Source organism: Physcomitrella patens, mitochondrion (assembly GCF_059467195.1).
Source record: "Physcomitrella patens mitochondrion, complete genome".
In the NCBI taxonomy this organism is placed as follows: Eukaryota; Viridiplantae; Streptophyta; class Bryopsida; order Funariales; family Funariaceae; genus Physcomitrium; species Physcomitrium patens.
Genome location: NC_007945.1, coordinates 1 through 20,755, shown reverse-complemented (window position 1 = coordinate 20,755; position 20,755 = coordinate 1). Strand labels below are relative to the sequence as shown.

The window sequence follows — 20,755 nt, the reverse complement described above, 5'->3', positions numbered from 1 at the left end:
TTTTTTTTTCAATTCCAATCCAATCTATATAAAGCCAGCTGACGTAGAAAACTACGCAAGCCTCCCAATGAAGCCAGAATAAACCCTATCCAAATACAGAAAATGAAAGGTAGTTTCATTATGGTAATATACCAGCCTGTTTCAAAACTTCCAGTTCCAATTAAAGCATATAGATCCGTAAAAAGATTACTATGTATAGCCACTTTGGTAGTGCTTGTTTCTTGATTAGAAAAAGAAAATCTTTTTTCTGGGAACACAGTCAACCAAAGTGGGAAACTATGATGTTCGCGATTTCTCCATGATCTGTCACCATGGAAAAAAGTTGAAAAAAAATATATATATTTTTTTTCAACTTTTTCAGTCTGGTACGAAGGCGCTGCAATTGGCAACAAGTCGATTATGGCACGAAGTGATTCATCATGATCCAAAATGAATGGATTTTTTAAGGACGGTTTATAAATAATCAAATTACCACAAATGGAATGAAAGGTGGGTCCATGTAATTGATCAATACCTCGCAAACAACAATGCTCTCTTCCTATATGTAGTTCAGAACCTAAAGGCAATAATTGAGTAAACTGTCTCTTTTTTGTGTTGGTTAACCTAAGCCACAGCATCACTGCAGGGGCTTGGCTTCCGAACCGTACGTGAGCCTACGGCCTCATACGGCTCTTCTCAGGGGGAACCTGAAAACCGAATAATAAATAATAAAGCGGAGATTTACATGGCATTCGCCTAAAAATCTTTTTTTTCTGTTCATTCTGCTCATACGAACTCTTCACCATTCGTTATGCTGCGCCCTGAGTCCCCGCGTCGGCCTTTTCTTCGAGATTTACTTCACTAACGCGAGCAAAGTGAGCGTTTGCCTCGAAGGTTTTGTCTTTTCGGGAGAATCCTGTTCCCACTAGCTTACGGCCCGGCTGGCCTGCCAGTTTTACTGGAACTTAATGGGAATTATCCCGTTCCCTGGTTAGATTTTTGGATGTGAGATTTACTCCACGAGGAACAGTACGAACGTAGATGATATCATCCATCACGACCTCTCTTTCCGTATCGCTAGGAATGCTTAACGCCATTTCGCCAACTAGCGTTACCCGCGGCCTTTCTTGCCATTGGCAAGTCTCTCAGTGTGGTCAATACTGGGTGTTTTTGAGCAGCGAAGCTTATACTCATTCACATTAAGTTCATCCTAAGTCCTGGAACCTTTTGCACTAATTTGGGAAGAAGCCGTCTTCCCATCAAGGTTCAAGAGTCGACTGAGCATCTCAGCGGCGGGATTTAGAACCCGAATTCAACCAGAGTTCACGCCATGTGGGCGTGAGCTTAAACACGAGATGGTCGCGCATAAGCTGCCGGGTCGCACGACAAAATAACACCCATAATAAAGATGCAAACTCCTCCATGTGAAATTTTCATAGTCATGGGAACTTTTCGAAAGTCATGACCAACATCCATCAGTCTTTTTGGTAAGGCGCGAACAAGAAAAAATCTATTCCAACTATTTTCAGGGACGGAAGAATAAGCTTGCGAAAAAGCAAGCAGAGAATAAAAAGCCAAAATTTTGGCTTTTTCGTTGAAGCCGAAGGTTTTTGAAAATTGCAGCAAATAAATCAAAAATATTTTTGATTTATTTGAAAGAAATAAAAATGCATTTTCTTTCTTTTTATTTCTTTGTTTCTTTTTTTCGTTAGGCCAACAAAGCGCTTGGCGCTTTCTTCTCTGTGCCCGCTTACGCGCTTTTCTTTTTTTTTCTATTCCAAGCCTAGGCTCCTTGTTTGCCCACGTATCGCGCCTATATTTAGATGATAAGAAAAACGTACAAAATAATAAAAAACAAAGCACACCACAGAAAGATTCTAAATATGACAAGTCTCCCATAAATTTGAAAATAAAAAAATTGAAAATGAAAATAAAAAAGAAAAAAAATGCATTTTTAGCTCTAGTTTTTGGGGAGCTTTTTTCAATTATGTTGGGTAATAAAATGGGTCTTGCTCTTACCAAAACTATCCTTTCTGTTTTGTCCATAGAGCGTATGAATCCCCTGGAATGTACATAAACTAAAAGCAATGATAAAGAGGTAAAAATAGGTATTATAGTACCATGAGAAAAAGGAGCACCTGTGGGAACATCTCTACTTACCAACCATTGAAATAGTATGGGTGCTGCCGTACCACAAAGCACAACCATAAAGATAAGAAAAAAAAAAAAGTTCTGTAGTTGGACCATCTGCTCTATTTGTTTTTAGGATTTTGCTTTTCCGAATAAGAGAATACAAGATAAAAAAACTCAAAATTGAAACAAAAAAATAATTCATTTTTTGGCTTTATTTTATCTTCTTCGGCCTTCGGCGAAGGCTTTGCACCCCCCCGGTACGCTACCTCCGTAGCCATAGCTGCTGGAAGGCACGGAGCCTTCGCATAGCAAATGAAAAAAAGCCAAAGGTTTCACTTTCACTGTGTGGATTCGAAATTAAGCTAGCTTTTTATCTCTTTGACCCGAGAAAAAGAGCTTTTTTTATTTATGTATTTTACTTGCTTTGTATACAATTAGTTTGTCATGGCCTTCTTCGTCCTCTATTAGCTTTGATAGACGAGTAAATTTACGCAAGTGCACGAATAGAGTGCTTCGCCGCGAATACCATAAGATCTGGTTTACGGGTTTTTGGGCCCTCAGGCCTTGGTTCGATGGTAAATCAGATAATGCACCAACTAGCCTGGTACTTGATTGCTGCTTCATTTGAAAAAAAAACATCAAAGATATGCTAGTAATTAAGACGAAAAAAAACCATAAAAAGATTCCTCGTGTAGAATCTGTAGCAAAACTATGAACGGAAGCTAGCAATCCAGAACGTACGAAAAAAGTTCCTAAAACACAACATAGAAAAGTAAGCATATTAAGAAACAAAGTCCAATAATTCAATTTAGGTAAAATTACTGAATGAATACAAGCTGTAGCTAATAGCCAAGGCATAAAAGAAGCATTTTCTACAGGATCCCAAAACCACCAACCACCCCAACCTAATTCATGATAAGCCCACCAACTTCCTAGCAATATGCCTACAGTTAAAAAACACCAGCATGTCAGAATCCAAATTTGAATTTGTTTCCACCCATGGTATTGTGGGCCAGAGACCACTTTATTCGCGCTGCGGGTCCAACCAAAATGTAAAACCGCAGTATTCGCTTTACGAACAACACGCTTCGTCCACTGGCTCTTCGTGAGATTCAGCCGCTCTTTCGACCAAAGCGAAGAAAGCGACACCAAGTGCCGAAGCCCGAGCAGGCTCCTATTGCTACGCAAGATGAAAGCAAAACTGGGATGGAGAGAACTGGTATTTTCAAATATATTTTTTATAGTTTTTTTTGCATTCTCCTGGGTAATCAGCTTATTTGTTATGCGAGAGAAAGCATTAAACATTTCGGCCTTGCTTTCCCTTCGTATTGGCAAATAGAGTACAGAGATACCATTCATTATTTTGGCTAGACATAAGCAAAAACCAATAGCACTGGCGACATATCCTGCATAAATGCAGGGAGGATGTATAGCTAATATAGGATCTTGTAAAACAGGATTTAATTCTGCAAGTGATTTAGTACAAACAAATGAAATTCGAACAAAAGGATTGGAACTTGCTAATAAAAAAATCGAAAAAAATAAAGCAATGCCCATATAAATTCGCCGTTCATCAATAAAGGAAACTTTATCATTTGCATTCTGTGCCAAAAATAAAGAATCTAAATTGTTACATAAAGCGTAAAGCTCTTTCCATTTTTTAAGCCTTATGGGCCTTTTATTGTCTCTCGCATTTACACCATTTTCTAACCTTTTATCTGAGGGCTCTTGAACGATACCTGAGGGCGCCGCTTTGGATTGGCTCTTGAGGGAGCTTTTACGATTTATGGTACCAAACAGGTTCTGCAATAAATGATGTCTGAATTGTTTATTCTCTTTCTTTATGAAGCAAGCAAAGCGAAAAGCCACAAGCGGTCTGCGAAAAAAAAATATATTTTTGCTGCGCCCTCGTTTTGAAACATTGCAGGGTCGAACCCGATGACCCAAAAAAAATCCATAGAAACTTAGGATCCAACACCATAATAACAAACTACCCTCATGATTAGACCATGTTCCTGATATTTTATAAAATAAAGGCGCATTAGCATTTGAGTTGGTAAATACATTGTAATTAGAAAAATCAGAAGAAATGTAGCAAAACAAAATACCAAAGAAAGAAATAGTAAAACAAAAAAAATAAAGTGAAATAGCCGCAGGTCTTTTGTTGTAAGTTAATGCAACGAAAATACTCAGTACTAAAAAATAATGGCCCAATTCATTATACATTTCGCTAAATTTTGCTTATAATTGGCAAAAAAATAGATTTTTTTGCATTTTCTAACGCAGAGCCTTGCTTTGCTTCTTATAAAGCCTTGAACAACTTGATTAAACCCAATAAAATAAAAGTCCACCTTTCCTTAGGTGCTTTTGCTTGATCTATTGTTTGTCTAAAAAAAACCTGTTTTCTATTGTTGTTTTGCGGATTTATTTGACTTTTTACGGAAAAACTAGAAAAAGATAAAATAATTTGACGTGTTTCCAAAATAAAAAAAATCCCGCTTAAACAAAAAAAGCTAATAAGGATTAACAGGATTGGAATGAGCATAGAAATATGTATTGAAGTACCAAATTGGCTAATGCTGGAAGGTTGATGCAATGTATTCCACCAGTTTACAGAAAATTTAATTATTGGTATATTGATTAACCCTATACAAATAAAAATAGAAGCGACGTCCGCAGAAAACTGTTGAAAACGCAGTGCACCTAAATAAATAAAGAACAAGATTAATACAGAGGTTAAACGAGCGTCCCACACCCAAAAGGTACCCCACATAGGTTTCCCCCAAAAACCCCCGGTTAATAGGGTAAACAATGTAAACAAAGCACCTATTTTGGCGCCGCTTTTGGAAAATAACTGAAAAAGCGGATGTTTTGTTAATAAGAATAACACACTGCTGAGAGCCATTGCGATATAAATAAGTAAACTCATCCAAGCGGCAGGAACATGCACATAGATAATGCGATAATTTTCACCTTGTTGAAAATCGGATGGTGCTACCCAAATACTTAAATAAATAGCCATTGCTGCTACGAACCAACAAAATCCAATGAGAATTTGTGCATAGCGAAAAGAGCATAACATGATCAAATAAGGTCGTAGTATTTCGAAATACATAGGGATTTTATAACGTTTTATCATAAAATAATAATCCATCAATGGCCCAGCTAGAAAAAAAATATGGATCATTTCGTGCTAATTATTAAAACTCGGCAGCTTTTTTTTCCAGCTTGATTTGCTCTTTGCTTTGTGGAAGGAAAAGAGCCAGCCCAGCAAGGAAACAAATTTTCTTCGCTGAGCGCAGCGCTTCAAAGCGCTTTACTGATAAGCCTTCCTAAGATATCTATAATGCAAAAAAAAAATAAGCTTTGCGCTCTGCTAAGCTGGGTCATTCCCATCTGGACCACCTAGGAATAGTTTTCTGACTCAAACTTCACCAAATCCCTGCTTTCTCCCTCTGCTGGAATTAGACAGTGTACAGGAGTCTAGTATAGAAAATAAATACAGAAGGAAAATATATTCTTTTTGCTTCACAATATTTACGATGAGTGAGCCGGTATACCCGCAAAGGCAATCAATTCTATTGGCTTATCAACTTTTGTAAAGTAATTGAAACCAAAATGGCATAAAGAAATAAAAACAAAAGTAAATATCCCATTAATAAAACAACATGAAACCATTCTGTTTCGGTAGAGGCGCAAAAAATGATTAAGGGTAATAGAGTGGGTAAAGTGGTAAGATTTTGCAAACTGTTCCAACTATGAGATATTATTCCAAGAGCCAAACAAGAATGAATACCACACATAAGAGTAAATATCAGACTTCCTATAATAAGGGTGAACCAATTCATTTTGAGTTGATCAAATTGGTATAGAAGTTGTACCACTGGAAAAGTACAAAAAACACCACTTATTTGAAGAACCCAATGACCTACCACTTTAGAAAGTAATATTTTTTGCAAACAATAGCCGCTTGAACAATACAATTCGAGTGTACCATCTTCAAAATCATTCTGAAGAAAACGTTCAGGAAGAAAAGAAAACAATAAACAAATCCAAATTAAACCTAAATGAAAATGACATAAGAAGTCTTTAGAAAAGCCTATCATTAAGGGCGTGACTACAATGTATGACAGAAATAGAGAAAAAGTCGTTATTAGTGTAGATAAATTAAGCAAAATCTGTTGAGAAAAAAGTTTCAGAAAGAGTTTCAAGGTTCTTTTTCTTCATTTTTCAATCCGAAAAAAAAATATATATATTTTTTTTTTAGCTAGGGCCTGCGGCCTCGACTTAAGGGTTTTCGCGAGAGCGGCCAAGCACTTTGTGAAAGAATGACTGTTTTCGTAATCAAATTACAAAATAGATATACAAACTGTATAGAATCATCATTCACTGGAATGGGATAAGTTATTAATTTTTGTAATCTGTTTGAAATATTAGAATCCACCAAAGATACGATAGGTATTTGTAATTGATTGGCTTCAAGTATAGCCATAGAATTTTTATTTGCATTTATTATTACTAAACAATCTGGAATATCGTGTGTCATGATTCCTTCAAAACATTTTTGCATCTTTCTAAAATGTGGAAAAAAATCGAAGGGCGACGATGTAGAGGCGTCTTTCAATTTGGAATGCGCAGAGAAATTCTGAAAGTGTTTTTGTACATTTTTCATATGTTTGCGATTGGTCAAAAATCCTCCAATCCATTTATGATTGATATAGCTCTGATTGGTTTTTTTCGCCATTTGTTGAACTATTTTATTATATTCTGGATCGGTATTTACTAATAAAAAATGGCCTTTTGCACGAATAATAGATTCAATCAAATTACAAGCCCTTCGTAAACAAATAAGTGTTTTTTCTAAATTAATAATAGCCATTTCATTTCTAAATCCGTATAAATATCCTTGAAAATCGGAAGTAGGTATTCGATGGCCCAGATATGCATTTGTACTTAATAATTTTTGAATAACCAACAAACTAGAATTGTACATAGTTCCTTTTTTTTTATTTCTGTTTGGATAGCTCAGGTGGTTAGAGCAAAGGACTGAAAATCCTTGTGTCAGTGGTTCAAATCCACTTCTAAACACAATAGAGTGAAGCTTTATATTAAAGAATTTTTAAGGAGTTCAGATCTTAAGGGAATAAAGTGGCCTGAAAGTTGATCTTGCAGTGGCTTTAAACAAAAGCATGCTTCGTTCTGGAGACTGCTTCACAAAAAAATATATATATATTTTTTACTTATCTTGCTTCTTATCTTCGAGAAAAAGCAACCTCAAAGTTTGAAACAAGGCCTTGCCAAAAGGCCGCGGGCGTTTAGCCGGTTGTTGCTCGCACTGTCTGTGTTGCAGATGGCGGGTAAGTATAGAGGTTGATCAAAGTTTTTGACCTTCCTTAGATACTAAATAGGTGCAGCACTTATAAAGGAAGGGTAGAATTTAAAGTAGGCTAAGGACGGATTTGAACCATCTTTCTAGGATTTGCAATCCAATACATTACCTTTATGTTACTTAGCCATTTTTTTTTACACTAAAAATAAAAAAAGAATGAATGGATGATATCAACATAAAAAAATCTATACTTTTGTGGCTTCGAGCAAAAAGCCGTATGACACAAAAGTATCATGTACGGCTCTGTGAGAGCACACAACAATAGCAGCCCTTCGCCTCACTCTCTAGCAATTACTATGTAATTGCATTCCTCATGAAACTGATTATGAGGGCGCTGCGTGGTCTGAAAGCCTCTATAAGCAGATGAATCAGGTTAGAAAGTAAGTACTAAAAAAAAGAAAAAAGCAACATGAGCTTTACTCAACTATTTCCCCAATATAATTCTAGTTTGAATCCATTACGCGGAAGCGCTATACAATGTTCAGTTAAAAAATTACGACAAAACATGATATTGGTGAATACAGGGCTGAAAACTCCAATAATTTGTTTCCAACATGAGCTGAAAAAAGTGCCAATCACCAAGCAAACGAGGTTTATTTTGGGAATTGAAGATGTGGAAGTGTTTGGTGAACCAAAAATGCTTTTGCCAAAACCGCTAGAAAGGAAATGTAAAAGCAAACTAGTTTGGACTGAACTAACCAAAATTTGGCGAAGTGACCGGAATTTGATCAAAGGGTTTATTTTGAATTCGGTCAAAGGAGGTTATGCGGTAGCAATCGCAGGTCATATAGCTTTTCTTCCAAAGAGTCTTCGCAGAAATCGAAAAGTATTTCATAGTCAATGGAGAATCTTCTCCATTTTGAACATGAACTCAAAAATTGGCAATATCGTGGTAAAAGAGATTGGTGATGGCAAACTAGATTATTCTTCGCCGGCAAAACCGCGTCAAAAACAAGTAAAGCGTTTAGGCGCAAAGCGGAAACACTTGCAAAACACGAAAAAAAACACATTTTTTCATAAATATGAAAAGACCGAAAAAAAAAAAAAAGAAAAATTCCAGCTTTATTCCCATGGTTCTTACGACCCAAAAGACCAAACAAAGCTTAAAGCGCTTAGGCCCAAAGCCTCAAGCCCACACTGAGAAAACGCATGAAAATACGGAACAATCCACCACAAATAACGTATCTAGACTCAGAGATCCAGGCCGGGCAAGGAATGAAATTTTGTTGGTGTGTTAACGCAGAGCAACTAAAGAGCTGGTTTTGAAGAAAGGATGTCATGGAAATGACCAATTAGTGCGACTACAAGCGATTTATCATTGCCCCATATGCCCATGTGGAAACTCGATACCTCGATGATGGAATGGAATGGATAGTAGTGGAAATATTAGTAGCTTTTAGTTAACCTATCTATAAGCTTAAAAAATCTTTTTTTTTTCGTCCAGACTCCGAAACAATCGTGGTGTTCGCTCCGCGTTATGTAGAATACTAATAACAAAAAATATACATATATTTTAATCATGACTCTAGTTTTTTTACGAACTTTTCCCTCTTCAATTTCCCATGAAAATCTGCGGCCCGTTTGGCAGGTTTTGCTTAAAGAGCTTTAACATTAAGGGCTCAAAGAAGAAAACAAGTTTTCTTCTCTCGTGATTCAATAAAAGTATTTGAATCAGCAAAGAAAAAGGAAAAAAAAATGCCTCAACTAGATCAATTTACGTATTTGACGCAATTTGTTTGGTTATGTGTTTTTTATATGGCCTTTTATGTATTATTATATAATGATGGATTACCCAAAATAAGCCGCATTCTCAAATTACGAAAACAGCTGATTTCGCATCAAAATGTAGGCACAGAGCCGAGCGATTACAGTGTTGAACAGGATGTTGTTTTCAAAGAATGCTTTGATACCAGTATATCCTATCTGTACTCAGGTGTATCTGGAGCATCCAAGTGGTGTAACGAAATGGTAAAAAGCTTAAATGCTAATCAATTAAAACAAATGAATAAATCTTATGTATGTTCCTTGGGAGAAATTAGTGTCTCACAAGTAATAAAAAAAAACGCACTTTCAATTATGAGTCCCTCTACTTATCATATCACTTCTTTAGCGTCACGTCAAACCACAGCTCTTAACAAAATCTATGTTTTACGCGGACAAAGGAACACCCTAGTAAATATCAAGAACGGACAAAAAAAAAAGAAAAATACGAATGCGTGAATTTATTATATTTACTATTTTAATTTTTAGTGTTTTAAGTTCAAAACAAATCTTAATTTATAATGAAGAAATTATTGTAGCTTTAAGTTTTGTAGGTTTTGTTATATTTAGTAAAAAAACCTTTGGTGAAACTTTAAAAGCTACTTCTGATGCGCGAAGCGAAGCTCTTCTTTCAGAGTTACAGCAATTGATGAGTTCTCAAGAAGCTCTGTTGTCCGAGTTGAAGAAACAGCATGAATTACGTAGTATAAGTTTGCGTTCAAGTACGCAAATGATTGGAGAATCTTGTATAAATGATCTGCTTACGCGCTGCGCACCTAAGTGCAAACAGACAGTGCAAGCTGTGTTATGCCAACAAGTAGAGCAAAAGTTAAAAACACTGTTAGCTATTCAAGAGCATTCTCGCAGCAGTTTACAAGAGAAGATAGTCACTTGTTTTCGCGAAACAGTTTGTGACGAATTTCGCTTTTCTAAATTGCGAAAACATCAGTCAAAACTAGTTCAACAAAGCATGGTATTATTGAAAGATGGAGTTCTGAAATGAACAATTTTGCACAAAGATGGCTGTTTTCTACGAACCACAAAGATATAGGGACTCTATATTTAATTTTTGGTGCCATTGCCGGAGTCATGGGTACATGCTTCTCAGTACTAATTCGTATGGAATTAGCACAGCCTGGCAATCAAATTCTTGGTGGAAATCATCAACTTTATAATGTGTTAATAACAGCTCACGCTTTTTTAATGATCTTTTTCATGGTTATGCCTGCGATGATAGGTGGATTTGGTAATTGGTTCGTTCCGATTCTTATAGGCGCACCTGATATGGCATTTCCACGATTAAATAACATTAGTTTTTGGTTGTTACCACCGTCACTCTTACTTCTCTTAAGTTCTGCTTTGGTAGAAGTGGGCGCTGGTACCGGATGGACGGTCTATCCGCCGTTAAGTGGTATAACCAGTCATTCTGGAGGATCTGTGGATTTAGCCATTTTCAGTCTTCATTTATCGGGTGTTTCCTCTATTTTAGGTTCTATCAATTTTATCACTAGTGCGCTGTGCGAGGCTCGTTTTCAGTGAGGAATAATATCCATATTCCTACATGTATGTCTGACTCTTTTCAGGAAATACATGCAGCAGGCCAATGCGACATTTTGGGTCAATAATCCATCATGTTTGCGAGCAGTTGGTCAATGGGGAGGCCAAAGGGGACTGCCCTCCTTGGTGGTATCCCTTAAGCAGGGTAGTAAGGGTCAGGTTAACCAACTTGATACGCACTCACTGCCTTGAAAAGGCTACATATCCCAAGCAGAATATGTCGGTATATGTGTGGCAGAGTAACCCAGGAACCAATCTGGGCGAAAGCTTTGACTGATGTAGTGAACGGTCATAGTTGTTGGACAGCCACGAGTGATTCTAACATAGGAACCGGCCTGAGCAATCAAGCAAGTGCGCAAGGACCTTAAACTACTGGAGGCTCTGACTAAGGTCAGGGAGAAAACACGAAAATAGGGCAACCACGGGAAGTAACCGCTTCACATCATCCGGCAAATGATGCGCGGGCTCAGAGGTCTCATAGTAGCAAGGAGAAGGAGACCAACCCAGCCAGAACACAAAGGTGACTAGTCAGAAAACGATCCATAGTTCTTTTTCATCTGTTTTGGGCAAAAAAAGTTACTCTCGCTTCAAAGAAATCAGAAGAATGCTTAACAAAGCAACGCCCGTACATATGCTAAGAAAATGGTAAACAATTGTAAAAATAACCAGGGACGCTATAATGGACTGAGAATAATTCTATCGGATCCTAAATTTCTGGTTTACTGCTATGAAAGTATCCAAGGTAAACCTGGGGACATTACTCGTAAAACCGGCTTTCTTGGCTCTGCGGAAAAAGATTCAGATGGCCCAACCCCTTATAGATTGCATGGGAACTGGTTTTTCAAACTCGCAGATACGTATACGCAAAAGCCGCATCATAAATGAATCTGCACCAAAGGTATTAAAAGATAAGACTATCACATCCAGATATCCATCCTGGCCCATAGGACTGCTTAATTATTGTGGTGTGCTTAATAAAAGAAATCTGCAAAAAGTGATATGGTTCTTAGTTCACTCATCTAAGGTTAAAATCGAAGTTCCGAACTGGGTTCAATAAAATTGGAGCTAAGCTTCAATGCCTGAATACTTAGAGTAGAGTAGCCTGACGATTCCGAATAACTATATATAAGGTTCTACATAATTACAAGGTAAACAGCTACTCCGGATTAGGTTATGCAGGTTCAGTGGGCCGAAAAATTTTACGAGTCTGGGTTAGGCCGGGTTTGTGCCATCTGCGGTGATAGGAATATCGAAATAGATGATGTAAGGACTGTTTTAGACGTTTAAGTAAAAATTTGAATCAGAAACTAAGGTTACCCGGTTGTCCAGAGCATATAAACGAAAGCAGATTCCATTATGTAAAGCTCACCACGAAGCGTATCATGCAAAGGAGCTAGGAAATGCAGATAATATCATACTATCGGCCCCAGGCCTCTATTAAGTAACACATCCTTAGAGACGCACCTGATACAAGAATCTCAGCAATTGAAGTTTTCCGAGTGAGAGCTGTATGACAAAAAATTGTCATGTATGGTTCGGAGGGCAGCATAGACTGACCCCTATCTATTTTCAACATGCGTGGGCCAGGAATGACCATGCATAGATTACCCCTATTCGTATGGTCCGTATTAGTGACAGCATTCCTACTTTTATTATCTCTTCCAGTATTGGCAGGTGTATTTGCGCCTGACGAGGCAGCGATGTCTTGGTCGAATTTGACTATATGCTGGGAACTCTGCAAAGACGATCAGCAGGGAACGAACCATGATGGTTCGCCCTCAGAGACTATACGCCAAACATCTCTGGCCAAACCTACTTTTGCCATCCAAGCAAACAAAAGCGTGGTGCCTATTTGGCCGGCTTGATTTGGAGTGATGGGTGCATGATCATAGTGTTTGCAAATCCTTTGTTTGGCCTCGCGGTCAATGCGGGCAAAAAAAAAAGGATATTGTGCGCATCAAAGCGGGTATAATTAATAAGAGATGAAGATATAGTCCAAACTGCACCACAACGGCATGAAAAAAATCGATTTTTATTGTGCTCCACTGACCAAAAGTGTGTGAATAGATTGGCAATTACCATGTTATTAACTGATAGGAACTTTAATACAACCTTTTTTGATCCTGCAGGAGGAGGAGATCCAATTTTATACCAGCATCTGTTTTGGTTTTTCGGTCATGGGCGTGATTGCGCCAATAGAAAAGGTGGTACGCTGCCCTTACAGCGCTACCTAAGCGAGCACAGCTGTTCTGTGCCTCAAATAAACTATCTGCCTGGAATGCAGATAACTGACAATGAGGTGGGATGTTTGGGAGTCGATGTCATGAGAAAGGTAGAGGATGGTGCCAGAAAAAGAAAAAAAGCCCCTTTTTCTTGTGTTTCAGTTTCAAACTCTTTTAGGTTAGACCCCGGTAATAGTAGAAATCTTTTGGGATTGGAGTGTGCCCTCCCTTCTTTTAAGGGTAAGATTTCACACATTGCGTGCAAGAAGCCTTCGGCCCTTGCCCGGGCGGACCACTCGAGACCCAACATCTTTCGAAAAGACAGATATTCTATTGGTAGCGTTGCCCCTGTGATGGAACTTTTTCCAAGAGCCGAAATTGGCATTTCCATTCAACTGGACATTGTTGATATATCCAAGTCAATGATGCTATCACAGGGTGAGATGAAACGTAAGGCTATACACAATAACATATGGGTAATGCCGAAACGTTTGACGTGGAAAGGGAGACGTGGCTTCTCGAATGACTCAGGATCTCCGGACAGTCTCTTCGCTGAATGGAAGGAGACCCGAAAAAAATCACGAATTATCGCCAGGAAAGCCGCGGTAATCATGAACGAGGGTCGGTGGCCAATGTTGGGAAAAAGATTTACGGCTATCCATCAATTAGTAAAGAACCAACAAAGGATCCTCTCTCTTTTAGCAGCTTCCCTCGGATTCGGAAACCCGCTCCTGAGAGACTGCATGCTTGAAATCTGTACTCAACTAACCTCTCGAATAATTGCCGTAGATAATTTATATTATACTTCCAGAAGTCGAACTCCGGGAGTCAATGGTAAAATACTAGAAGCTTCTTCTCGAATCGGTCTAGTTCGTCGTATCTCCTGGATCAATCTAAAAAACTACAAGAGCTCACCCGTTCGCCATGTTTTCATTTTTGAACCACAAAATGGTGAAAGGCTGCTGAGAATACCCACAATATTTGACAGGACCGTCCAGCACTTGTTCAAACTAGCTATTGAACCTGTAACGGAACCCTTTGCTGACAAATATAGCTTTGGATCTCGAAGGGGAAAATGTGCACACATGGCGGTAGGTGAAATTGCTTACATACTAGACACGAGAAGGCAGAGGGTAGGCAAGGTTAGCAACAATAAAATGGAACAAAATAGTAAAAATTTTGTTTCCAAATGGGTGATTGATGCTAATATAAAAGGCTTTTTCGGCCGAATATTTCACCGATGGATCTTAGAAAATTTTCCCATGCCTAGTAGTACAGAAATTGTACTCGAGGAATGGCTTAAGAGTCCAATTGAATATCCAGGGGAACTTGAAGTCTCGTTCCGCGGTGTCATAAGTCCTTTAATCGCGAACTTTGCCCTGGATGGCTTAGAAAATAGAATAACTAGCGGACACCGGACCACTATGACTGACCCTAAAAGGACAGAATGGACGCAAAAGAAAGGCCATAGGTATCTCTTTAACCAGACCCGAAAAACAGAATCAGTCCGCCTTATCAGGTATGCTGATGACTTTGTCATTATTACTAATGATGAGACATTAGTGGAACGACTTTTTGAAAAAGCAAAAAGTTTCCTGGCGGAACGTGGCCTCCAATTGTCGTCAGAAAAAACCCGCATCTTCCCGTGGAAGATCGGAGAGAGACTTAATTTTATCGGCTTCATATTCCACAATATCGATAGGGCCCGCTCTCATAGCCAAGTCACTTCCCTATGGAAGGTACAAAAAAACTTCACTCGTGGGGGCCTCTACGTGTATCCCAATCCTGATAGGATAATGTCGCTGAAATGGAAAATAAAAAATGTCTTTTCTGAAAATATAGGTCTCTCTCCTTACCAGATGATCAAATTGGTAAACCCAATTCTTCATGGTTGGGGCAACTACTTTGGAATTGGCAACTTTCTTCGTACCTTCAGTCTGCTGGATCACTGGATCTGGCATAGAAGCTGGCGATATTTACATCGTAAATTCTCTAAAACTCCTCGACCCAGACTGGTTTCCCGATTCTATCAGGGGGTGCCCTCTCCCCGTGGCAGACTCTGGGACTTCCATGCTACTTGGACCAAACCCAGTGTAGATGCCAAACGCCATTGTGCTGACGTGGTATGGATAACACTCCTTGCGTCTATGGTAAAAGAAGTTCCTGCTCATATGTTCCGAGGATCTCGTGATCTAGGTAATCCTTTTGTAGATCCAACCCCCTTTGATGAATGGAATCTTCGAATTCAAAGCTATCGGGAAATTCTTGTGGACGGAAAAGGTAACGAATTTAGCAGGCTATTCATCCGCCAGAAGGGTATATGTCCCGTATGCAATCAAGGCTTAGGTTATTTAACTAGCTCTAATTTAGAGATTCACAACCTGCGGCCTTTTTATAAGAACCCGGAAGTGCCCGGTAATGATAATTTGTTGCACAAATCCCTTGTGCACTCTTGGTGTCTTGTTACAGAACATGCTTGAGGATAGACTACATAGGTTATAGGCATATTCCGCGAAGAGCCCAGTGCTTTGAGAGGAGCTCGCTGGGTTCTGTGGGGGGCTTTGCTGGGAACGGCAAAATCTATCCCGATCCTGAGGTCTATATTCTAATTTCGCCAGGATTCGGTATCATTAGTCATATCGTTTCTACCTTTTCAAGAAAACCCGTATTTGGTTATCTAGGCATGGTTTATGCCTTGATCAGTATTGGAGTTCTTGGATTTATTGTGTGGGCGCACCACATGTTTACTGTAGGCTTAGATGTTGATACACGTGCTTACTTCACTGCGGCTACCATGATTATTGCCGTGCCTACTGGAATAAAAATTTTTAGTTGGATTGCTACCATGTGGGGAGGTTCAATACAATACAAAACACCCATGTTATTTGCTGTAGGATTTATTTTCTTGTTTACTGTAGGGGGGTGCGACGTGCTAACCGGAATGGATGACGTTTACTTCGCCATAACCCCAAGAATGGCGACAGACGGACGTATTCTCTCCCCAGTTGACGTGTAGGGGAGACCCCAGAAGCAAAGATGAGTAGGGTGAAAAAACCCCTCCTTTGGGGGCTTCCGAAAGGTGGTACCCTAAAAAGGCAACGGAAGGGACCAAAAGCAACGAGGTAATTTGCACTAACGGGAGGCGAACCCGGTGGACCCCCTACCGGGTCAACGCGTCAACTCTCTCGAAAACCTCGTGCATGGCCAGATAGCAGTAGGGTGCAAGCAATTCAAGGCTCAAGTAAGCCTCGCCCGCTATGAAGGACTTGAGGTTCCCAATCCCAACACCTAACCGGATGACGCCATTTCTGTCAAGCACGGGACAGCAGGTGACCCACCACTTCACTTTGCTGAGGAAGCCCTCGACAAATGAGGTTCAAAAAAATCTTTTTGCTATACCCTTGCTACGCGGGCCAGGCGCACAGGCGTGCGAGGACTTCACTAGTCAGGCGGATAACTGACCTGGTAGCGAAAGAACTGCATTCCATTCTTAACAACGACAAAGGCAACCTTAACAACAACCTTAACCCTTGCAGATTTCTATTTCAAGAAGACCTGATCGAGTTGGCATACGAATGTTTTAATCCATCCCGGGGCGAAGTACGCCGGGCCGGCCCTTGACGGCAAAATAGTAGACGTCAGCAGAAGAAAAATAAACAACTTCGCTCGGAACGCTTCCAATTTCAACAAGGTATGAGGCGCTTCGAAGGAGGCGAACGCCCGCCGCTTACTACAGTGGCCTTCTAGAGAAAAGATCATTCTAGAAGCAATTGAGACAATAGTATATATAAGTGATTTACAAACCGGTGCCCTTATCAAGGTTTTGACCCTTGCATTCATTTGGCCCACGGTCCCGCTATGCCTCTTTTTAAAAAGCTACGTGGCAGATCTATACTGGAGATACCAAATGCCTAGTCAACAAATCCGGACCAGTAAAGATTAACCACATGCGCAAGTTGAGCCAACTCGACAAGAACATCTCACAGATAAACGAGATGATGACCATGTTCAACAGAAAGCGAATATCCCTTTGCAAGCTCGAGCACGAGAGAGCCGACCACGGAAAATACTTCTTCGGGCTCTCTCTCCCTGGTCGAAAAAAAAACTCAAAAGGAAAAGAAGGAAACCGGAGAGGCACCGCAGCCTCGTTCGACACGTCGCTACAGACTATGAAACCCGTGCCAAGTCGTAAAAGAATTAAACGCGCGTGCAAGCCGTATGATGGGAAAACTATCATGTACGGTTACGAGAGAGGTGCACTAAAAGCGCAAAGGAAACCCAGAAGTGGCCCCACGCGAGTAAGGGCACCTACTCTACTCTTACTGGAATAGTATTGGCCAATTCTGGGCTGGACATCGCTCTACATGATACTTATTATGTGGTTGCACATTTTCATTATGTTCTTTCTATGGGAGCTGTTTTTGCTTTATTTGCAGGATTCTACTATTGGATAGGTAAAATAACTGGTCTTCAATATCCAGAGACTTTAGGTCAAATTCATTTTTGGATCACTTTCTTTGGTGTGAACTTGACTTTTTTTCCTATGCATTTTTTAGGTCTTGCAGGTATGCCACGTCGCATTCCAGATTATCCAGATGCTTACGCTGGATGGAATGCCTTCAGTAGTTTCGGCTCGTATGTTTCTGTAATAGGAATTTTTTGTTTCTTTGTAGTGGTTTTTTTTACTCTAACCAGTGAAAACAAGTGTGCTCCAAGTCCTTGGGCTGTTGAACAGAATTCAACGACACTTGAATGGATGGTCAAAAGCCCTCCGGCATTTCACACTTTTTCAGAACTTCCGGTTATCAAGGAAAGCATTTAGACGTCTTAGCAGATGGTGCCACTTAAGCACTTACCCGCTCTGCCCTCTAAGGACCTAGTCCATTGGGGGGGCGGAGCCCCGCCTCGCCCCGAAAAGTAATGGCAAAAGGATATTCATTCGGTAAGAATTTCTAGGTTTCAGGCACCTACTCTGGCCTCTAGCCGCCAAAACTAATTCTGAATTGCCATGTAATCATGGCAATCAATTAATTGGAATTAATACTAAAAAAAAAGAAATTCTAAATAACCCAAGAAATAAAATAACCCACCCAATATTTAGCCCAATATTTATATGTTTATTTATATAAATTTATTAATTGAAGGCCCAAGGAGAAGGCTTGCCTTCGGCCCACATTAGGTGGCGCTATATATGATATGCGCACCTACTCTAGGTCTGGCCTTTCAATAACGTGGCAGCGGCAGCGGAACGCAAACACCGCTGGTAGCACGACTGCAAGCCGTTCCTGCCAACCGAAGCACTGCTTCTCAATCGTGTCGCCAGTATTGATTATACTGCCGGGCTGGGTTTCATAAGATAGGTTGGCATAATTTAGATAATTAATTCATGAGATATCCGTCTCTTGAATTAACTAAGACGGTTACGTAGATTACTTAGGAACTTTAAAATACCAGGAATCCGCCTTCGGCGCGAGGATTAAAGTGGACTCCTGATGAACTGGAGTAAAGAGCGAAGCTTCGAGTAGTATTTATGATATTGTTAGTTTTTAAAATAGTATTTATGGTGTCGCTAGTACATAAGACCTGCGGCCTTTTTTATTCTTACCTTTTCTTACAGAAATAAGTGTGGAAGACACTCACATCGAAAACCAATCGGTTTACAATCTTTCCGACGAAGTTTGCAAGAGTCACAGCGATTGAGGTCATTAAACAGCCTCAGCAGTGATCTATTTTTTCAATAGACTTTCACAACTGTTGATCTCGAGAATAAGCAGAATTACTAGATGCTTAGCAATTGGGCTTCTCTTACAAACTGAAGGACTAGAATAAACTTGAACATTGAGTTCTTACTATCACAATCATAAATGGAATGAACTCTTACAAGTTACTCTGTCGAACAGCTTTCTGGTCTCTCCTAACAGATAGCTATTATTAATTTGATAAGCTATCTGTTTCAAGCAGTTCTTTCCTCAGATGATATACTAGTCCAATGTCGCCATAAGGGGACTGATGAAGGGTGTAATTCCCAGAAAGACTGTTTCGTTTCTGAAATGAAACTCGTCAGAACCTTTGTTTATAGGTTAACCAATCGAAAAAAAAACACTTAAACAACAAGAAACATGCAAAAATCATAGATATTAATTAATTTGCGGGAGCTAAATATGAAGATATCTATATCTATACTGTTATTCACAGTTGCTATCAAACAACTCCTTAACTGCAGGATTGCTGCAGATTGTATAATATAGAGAAGTTAAATAGGTGCCCCAAGGGTAGTTGGTAACACCTACTTAACTTCTCTCTTTTCAGAGCCGCATCCTGCGGCCTTCTCTTCGCCCTTTGATGAAATTTTCTCGTAAAGAAGGCGTTTTGAACTATCTAAGCTTAGATTAGAGGCCCGCGGCCTTTTTTCGCAAAGAAAAAGAAGGGCGTGAGCGCCCATAAAGACATAAAAAAATATATATATATTTTAGTTTAACGTAATTACTCGTACTAGATGAGCCAAGGTACAATGTATATTTTGATGTGCAGATGAACTGCCAGGGGAACTTCTATAAAAACATTTGGGTATAGCAGGACTTGAACCTGCGACCATTAAGTTAAAAGCCTAATGCTCTACCAATTAAGCTATACACCCAAAAAAATATATATATATTTTTTTTTATCATTATGTAATTTAATGATGATAAATTAATGAAAAACAACAATGACTTGCGGGGCCTCTTCAAAGAAATCAGAAGAATGCTTAACAAAGCGACGCCCGTACATATATAGAATAGATGTGGGGGTTATGGGCACAGGCGGGAATTAGTGGAATAGTGCAAATTACATACAGAATAAATCGGAAATGGGCTTACTCAGGATAAGCGTATAAGAGGGCAGAGATAGCTTAGATAGTGTAGGTAAAGAGAGTACAGAGTGTAGGTAACTTACGTAGAAAGTGTAGGTTTATAACCTACACTATCTACATTCTATTCTCTATTCTGGGTCTCTAGCAACTCAACAACCTACATCTATCCTACACCATTTGTTTGTTCCTAAGGGTTTGCCCCTCGTGTGTAATTCCTCAATTTGTTACAGAAGCAGGCGCAGATGGCCTCGGTATCACTGAGGAGGTTGTGGAGTCATTCCCTAAGGGAATCCCTCCAATCCCCGAATGTGTGGTGGGTACCCTGAAATAGGGTACCTATTCCAGTTTCTAAGAGTAGGCACGAACTAGAAAGAAAGTGGAATACTAATTACCATGAAACCGGGAACTGTATCTCTGAAATAGATTCATACCGACCCAGGTGAATTCACGGGCTCCACAAGGTCAATTCCGACTAATTAATGTCCCCTGCGCTACTTGTACACAGCCCAGTTCTGTCTCAGACAGAACGGGGCTTCCCTAAGCAGCGTCTCATTGTAGGTTCCTGTTCAGGAACCTACATGCAACGTGTTACGCATCCATTTCAGTCTAATTTTATTACTTTGGTTCTATAGAATATAGGCTTAGTAGGACTCGAACCTACAATATCACCGTTATGAGCGGTGCGTTTGAACCAATTAAACTATAAGCCCTGGATTCGATATGCTAGTAAGCATATCGAATCAAACGTAACCTGTCGCCTTCGGGCCGCCGCGGGCGCGCAGCCGAGAAAAAAGAATCTAGACCCGCGGCCTATGACCTTTGATCTTCGGTCCCATCGTCAATTAAAAAGCACGCGAAGCTATG

The 20,755-nt window shown here is 39.6% G+C and overlaps 10 protein-coding genes and 4 non-coding genes across 14 annotated transcripts; 6 read left to right on the top strand and 8 right to left on the bottom strand.

Moving 5' to 3' along the window:
• Positions 1-8: 8 nt before the first annotated feature.
• On the bottom strand, positions 9-2,226 carry ccmF (cytochrome c biogenesis factor). Its single transcript has 2 exons — positions 1,364-2,226; positions 9-597 (listed from the first exon to the last, which is right to left on the bottom strand). Exons 1-2 carry the CDS (start codon positions 2,224-2,226, stop codon positions 9-11), a joined length of 1,452 nt encoding a protein of 483 aa, YP_539009.1.
• A 288-nt stretch (positions 2,227-2,514) lies between these two features.
• On the bottom strand, positions 2,515-4,338 carry ccmFN (cytochrome c biogenesis factor N). Its single transcript has one exon. It carries the CDS (start codon positions 4,336-4,338, stop codon positions 2,515-2,517), a length of 1,824 nt encoding a protein of 607 aa, YP_539008.1.
• Positions 4,339-4,414: 76 nt separating this feature from the next.
• On the bottom strand, positions 4,415-5,227 carry ccmC (cytochrome c biogenesis C). The gene has a single exon. The coding sequence runs from the start codon at positions 5,225-5,227 to the stop codon at positions 4,415-4,417; it is 813 nt and encodes a 270-aa protein (YP_539007.1).
• A 463-nt stretch (positions 5,228-5,690) lies between these two features.
• On the bottom strand, positions 5,691-6,218 carry ccmB (cytochrome c biogenesis B). Its single transcript has one exon. The coding sequence runs from the start codon at positions 6,216-6,218 to the stop codon at positions 5,691-5,693; it is 528 nt and encodes a 175-aa protein (YP_539006.1).
• A 161-nt stretch (positions 6,219-6,379) lies between these two features.
• Positions 6,380-7,105, bottom strand: rps2 (ribosomal protein S2). Its single transcript has one exon. It carries the CDS (start codon positions 7,103-7,105, stop codon positions 6,380-6,382), a length of 726 nt encoding a protein of 241 aa, YP_539005.1.
• Positions 7,106-7,126: 21 nt separating this feature from the next.
• Positions 7,127-7,200, top strand: PhpafMt04. Its single transcript has one exon. It is a non-coding gene; the product is annotated as a tRNA-Phe (tRNA).
• A 356-nt stretch (positions 7,201-7,556) lies between these two features.
• Positions 7,557-7,627, bottom strand: PhpafMt03. Its single transcript has one exon. It is a non-coding gene; the product is annotated as a tRNA-Cys (tRNA).
• Positions 7,628-7,910: 283 nt separating this feature from the next.
• rps1 (ribosomal protein S1) lies at positions 7,911-8,642 on the top strand. Its single transcript has one exon. It carries the CDS (start codon positions 7,911-7,913, stop codon positions 8,640-8,642), a length of 732 nt encoding a protein of 243 aa, YP_539004.1.
• A 554-nt stretch (positions 8,643-9,196) lies between these two features.
• Positions 9,197-9,721, top strand: atp8 (ATPase subunit 8). The gene has a single exon. The coding sequence runs from the start codon at positions 9,197-9,199 to the stop codon at positions 9,719-9,721; it is 525 nt and encodes a 174-aa protein (YP_539003.1).
• atp4 (ATPase subunit 4) lies at positions 9,714-10,265 on the top strand. Its single transcript has one exon. The coding sequence runs from the start codon at positions 9,714-9,716 to the stop codon at positions 10,263-10,265; it is 552 nt and encodes a 183-aa protein (YP_539002.1).
• cox1 (cytochrome c oxidase subunit 1) lies at positions 10,262-17,863 on the top strand. The gene is made up of 5 exons: positions 10,262-10,772; positions 12,383-12,496; positions 12,892-12,998; positions 15,632-15,963; positions 17,359-17,863. The coding sequence occupies exons 1-5, from the start codon at positions 10,262-10,264 to the stop codon at positions 17,861-17,863; spliced, it is 1,569 nt and encodes a 522-aa protein (YP_539000.2).
• ORF622 (group II intron-associated open reading frame) lies at positions 13,653-15,521 on the top strand. The gene has a single exon. The coding sequence runs from the start codon at positions 13,653-13,655 to the stop codon at positions 15,519-15,521; it is 1,869 nt and encodes a 622-aa protein (YP_539001.1).
• Positions 17,864-19,605: 1,742 nt separating the features above from the next.
• On the bottom strand, positions 19,606-19,678 carry PhpafMt02. The gene has a single exon. It is a non-coding gene; the product is annotated as a tRNA-Lys (tRNA).
• An 849-nt stretch (positions 19,679-20,527) lies between these two features.
• PhpafMt01 lies at positions 20,528-20,601 on the bottom strand. Its single transcript has one exon. It is a non-coding gene; the product is annotated as a tRNA-Ile (tRNA).
• Positions 20,602-20,755: the final 154 nt, after the last annotated feature.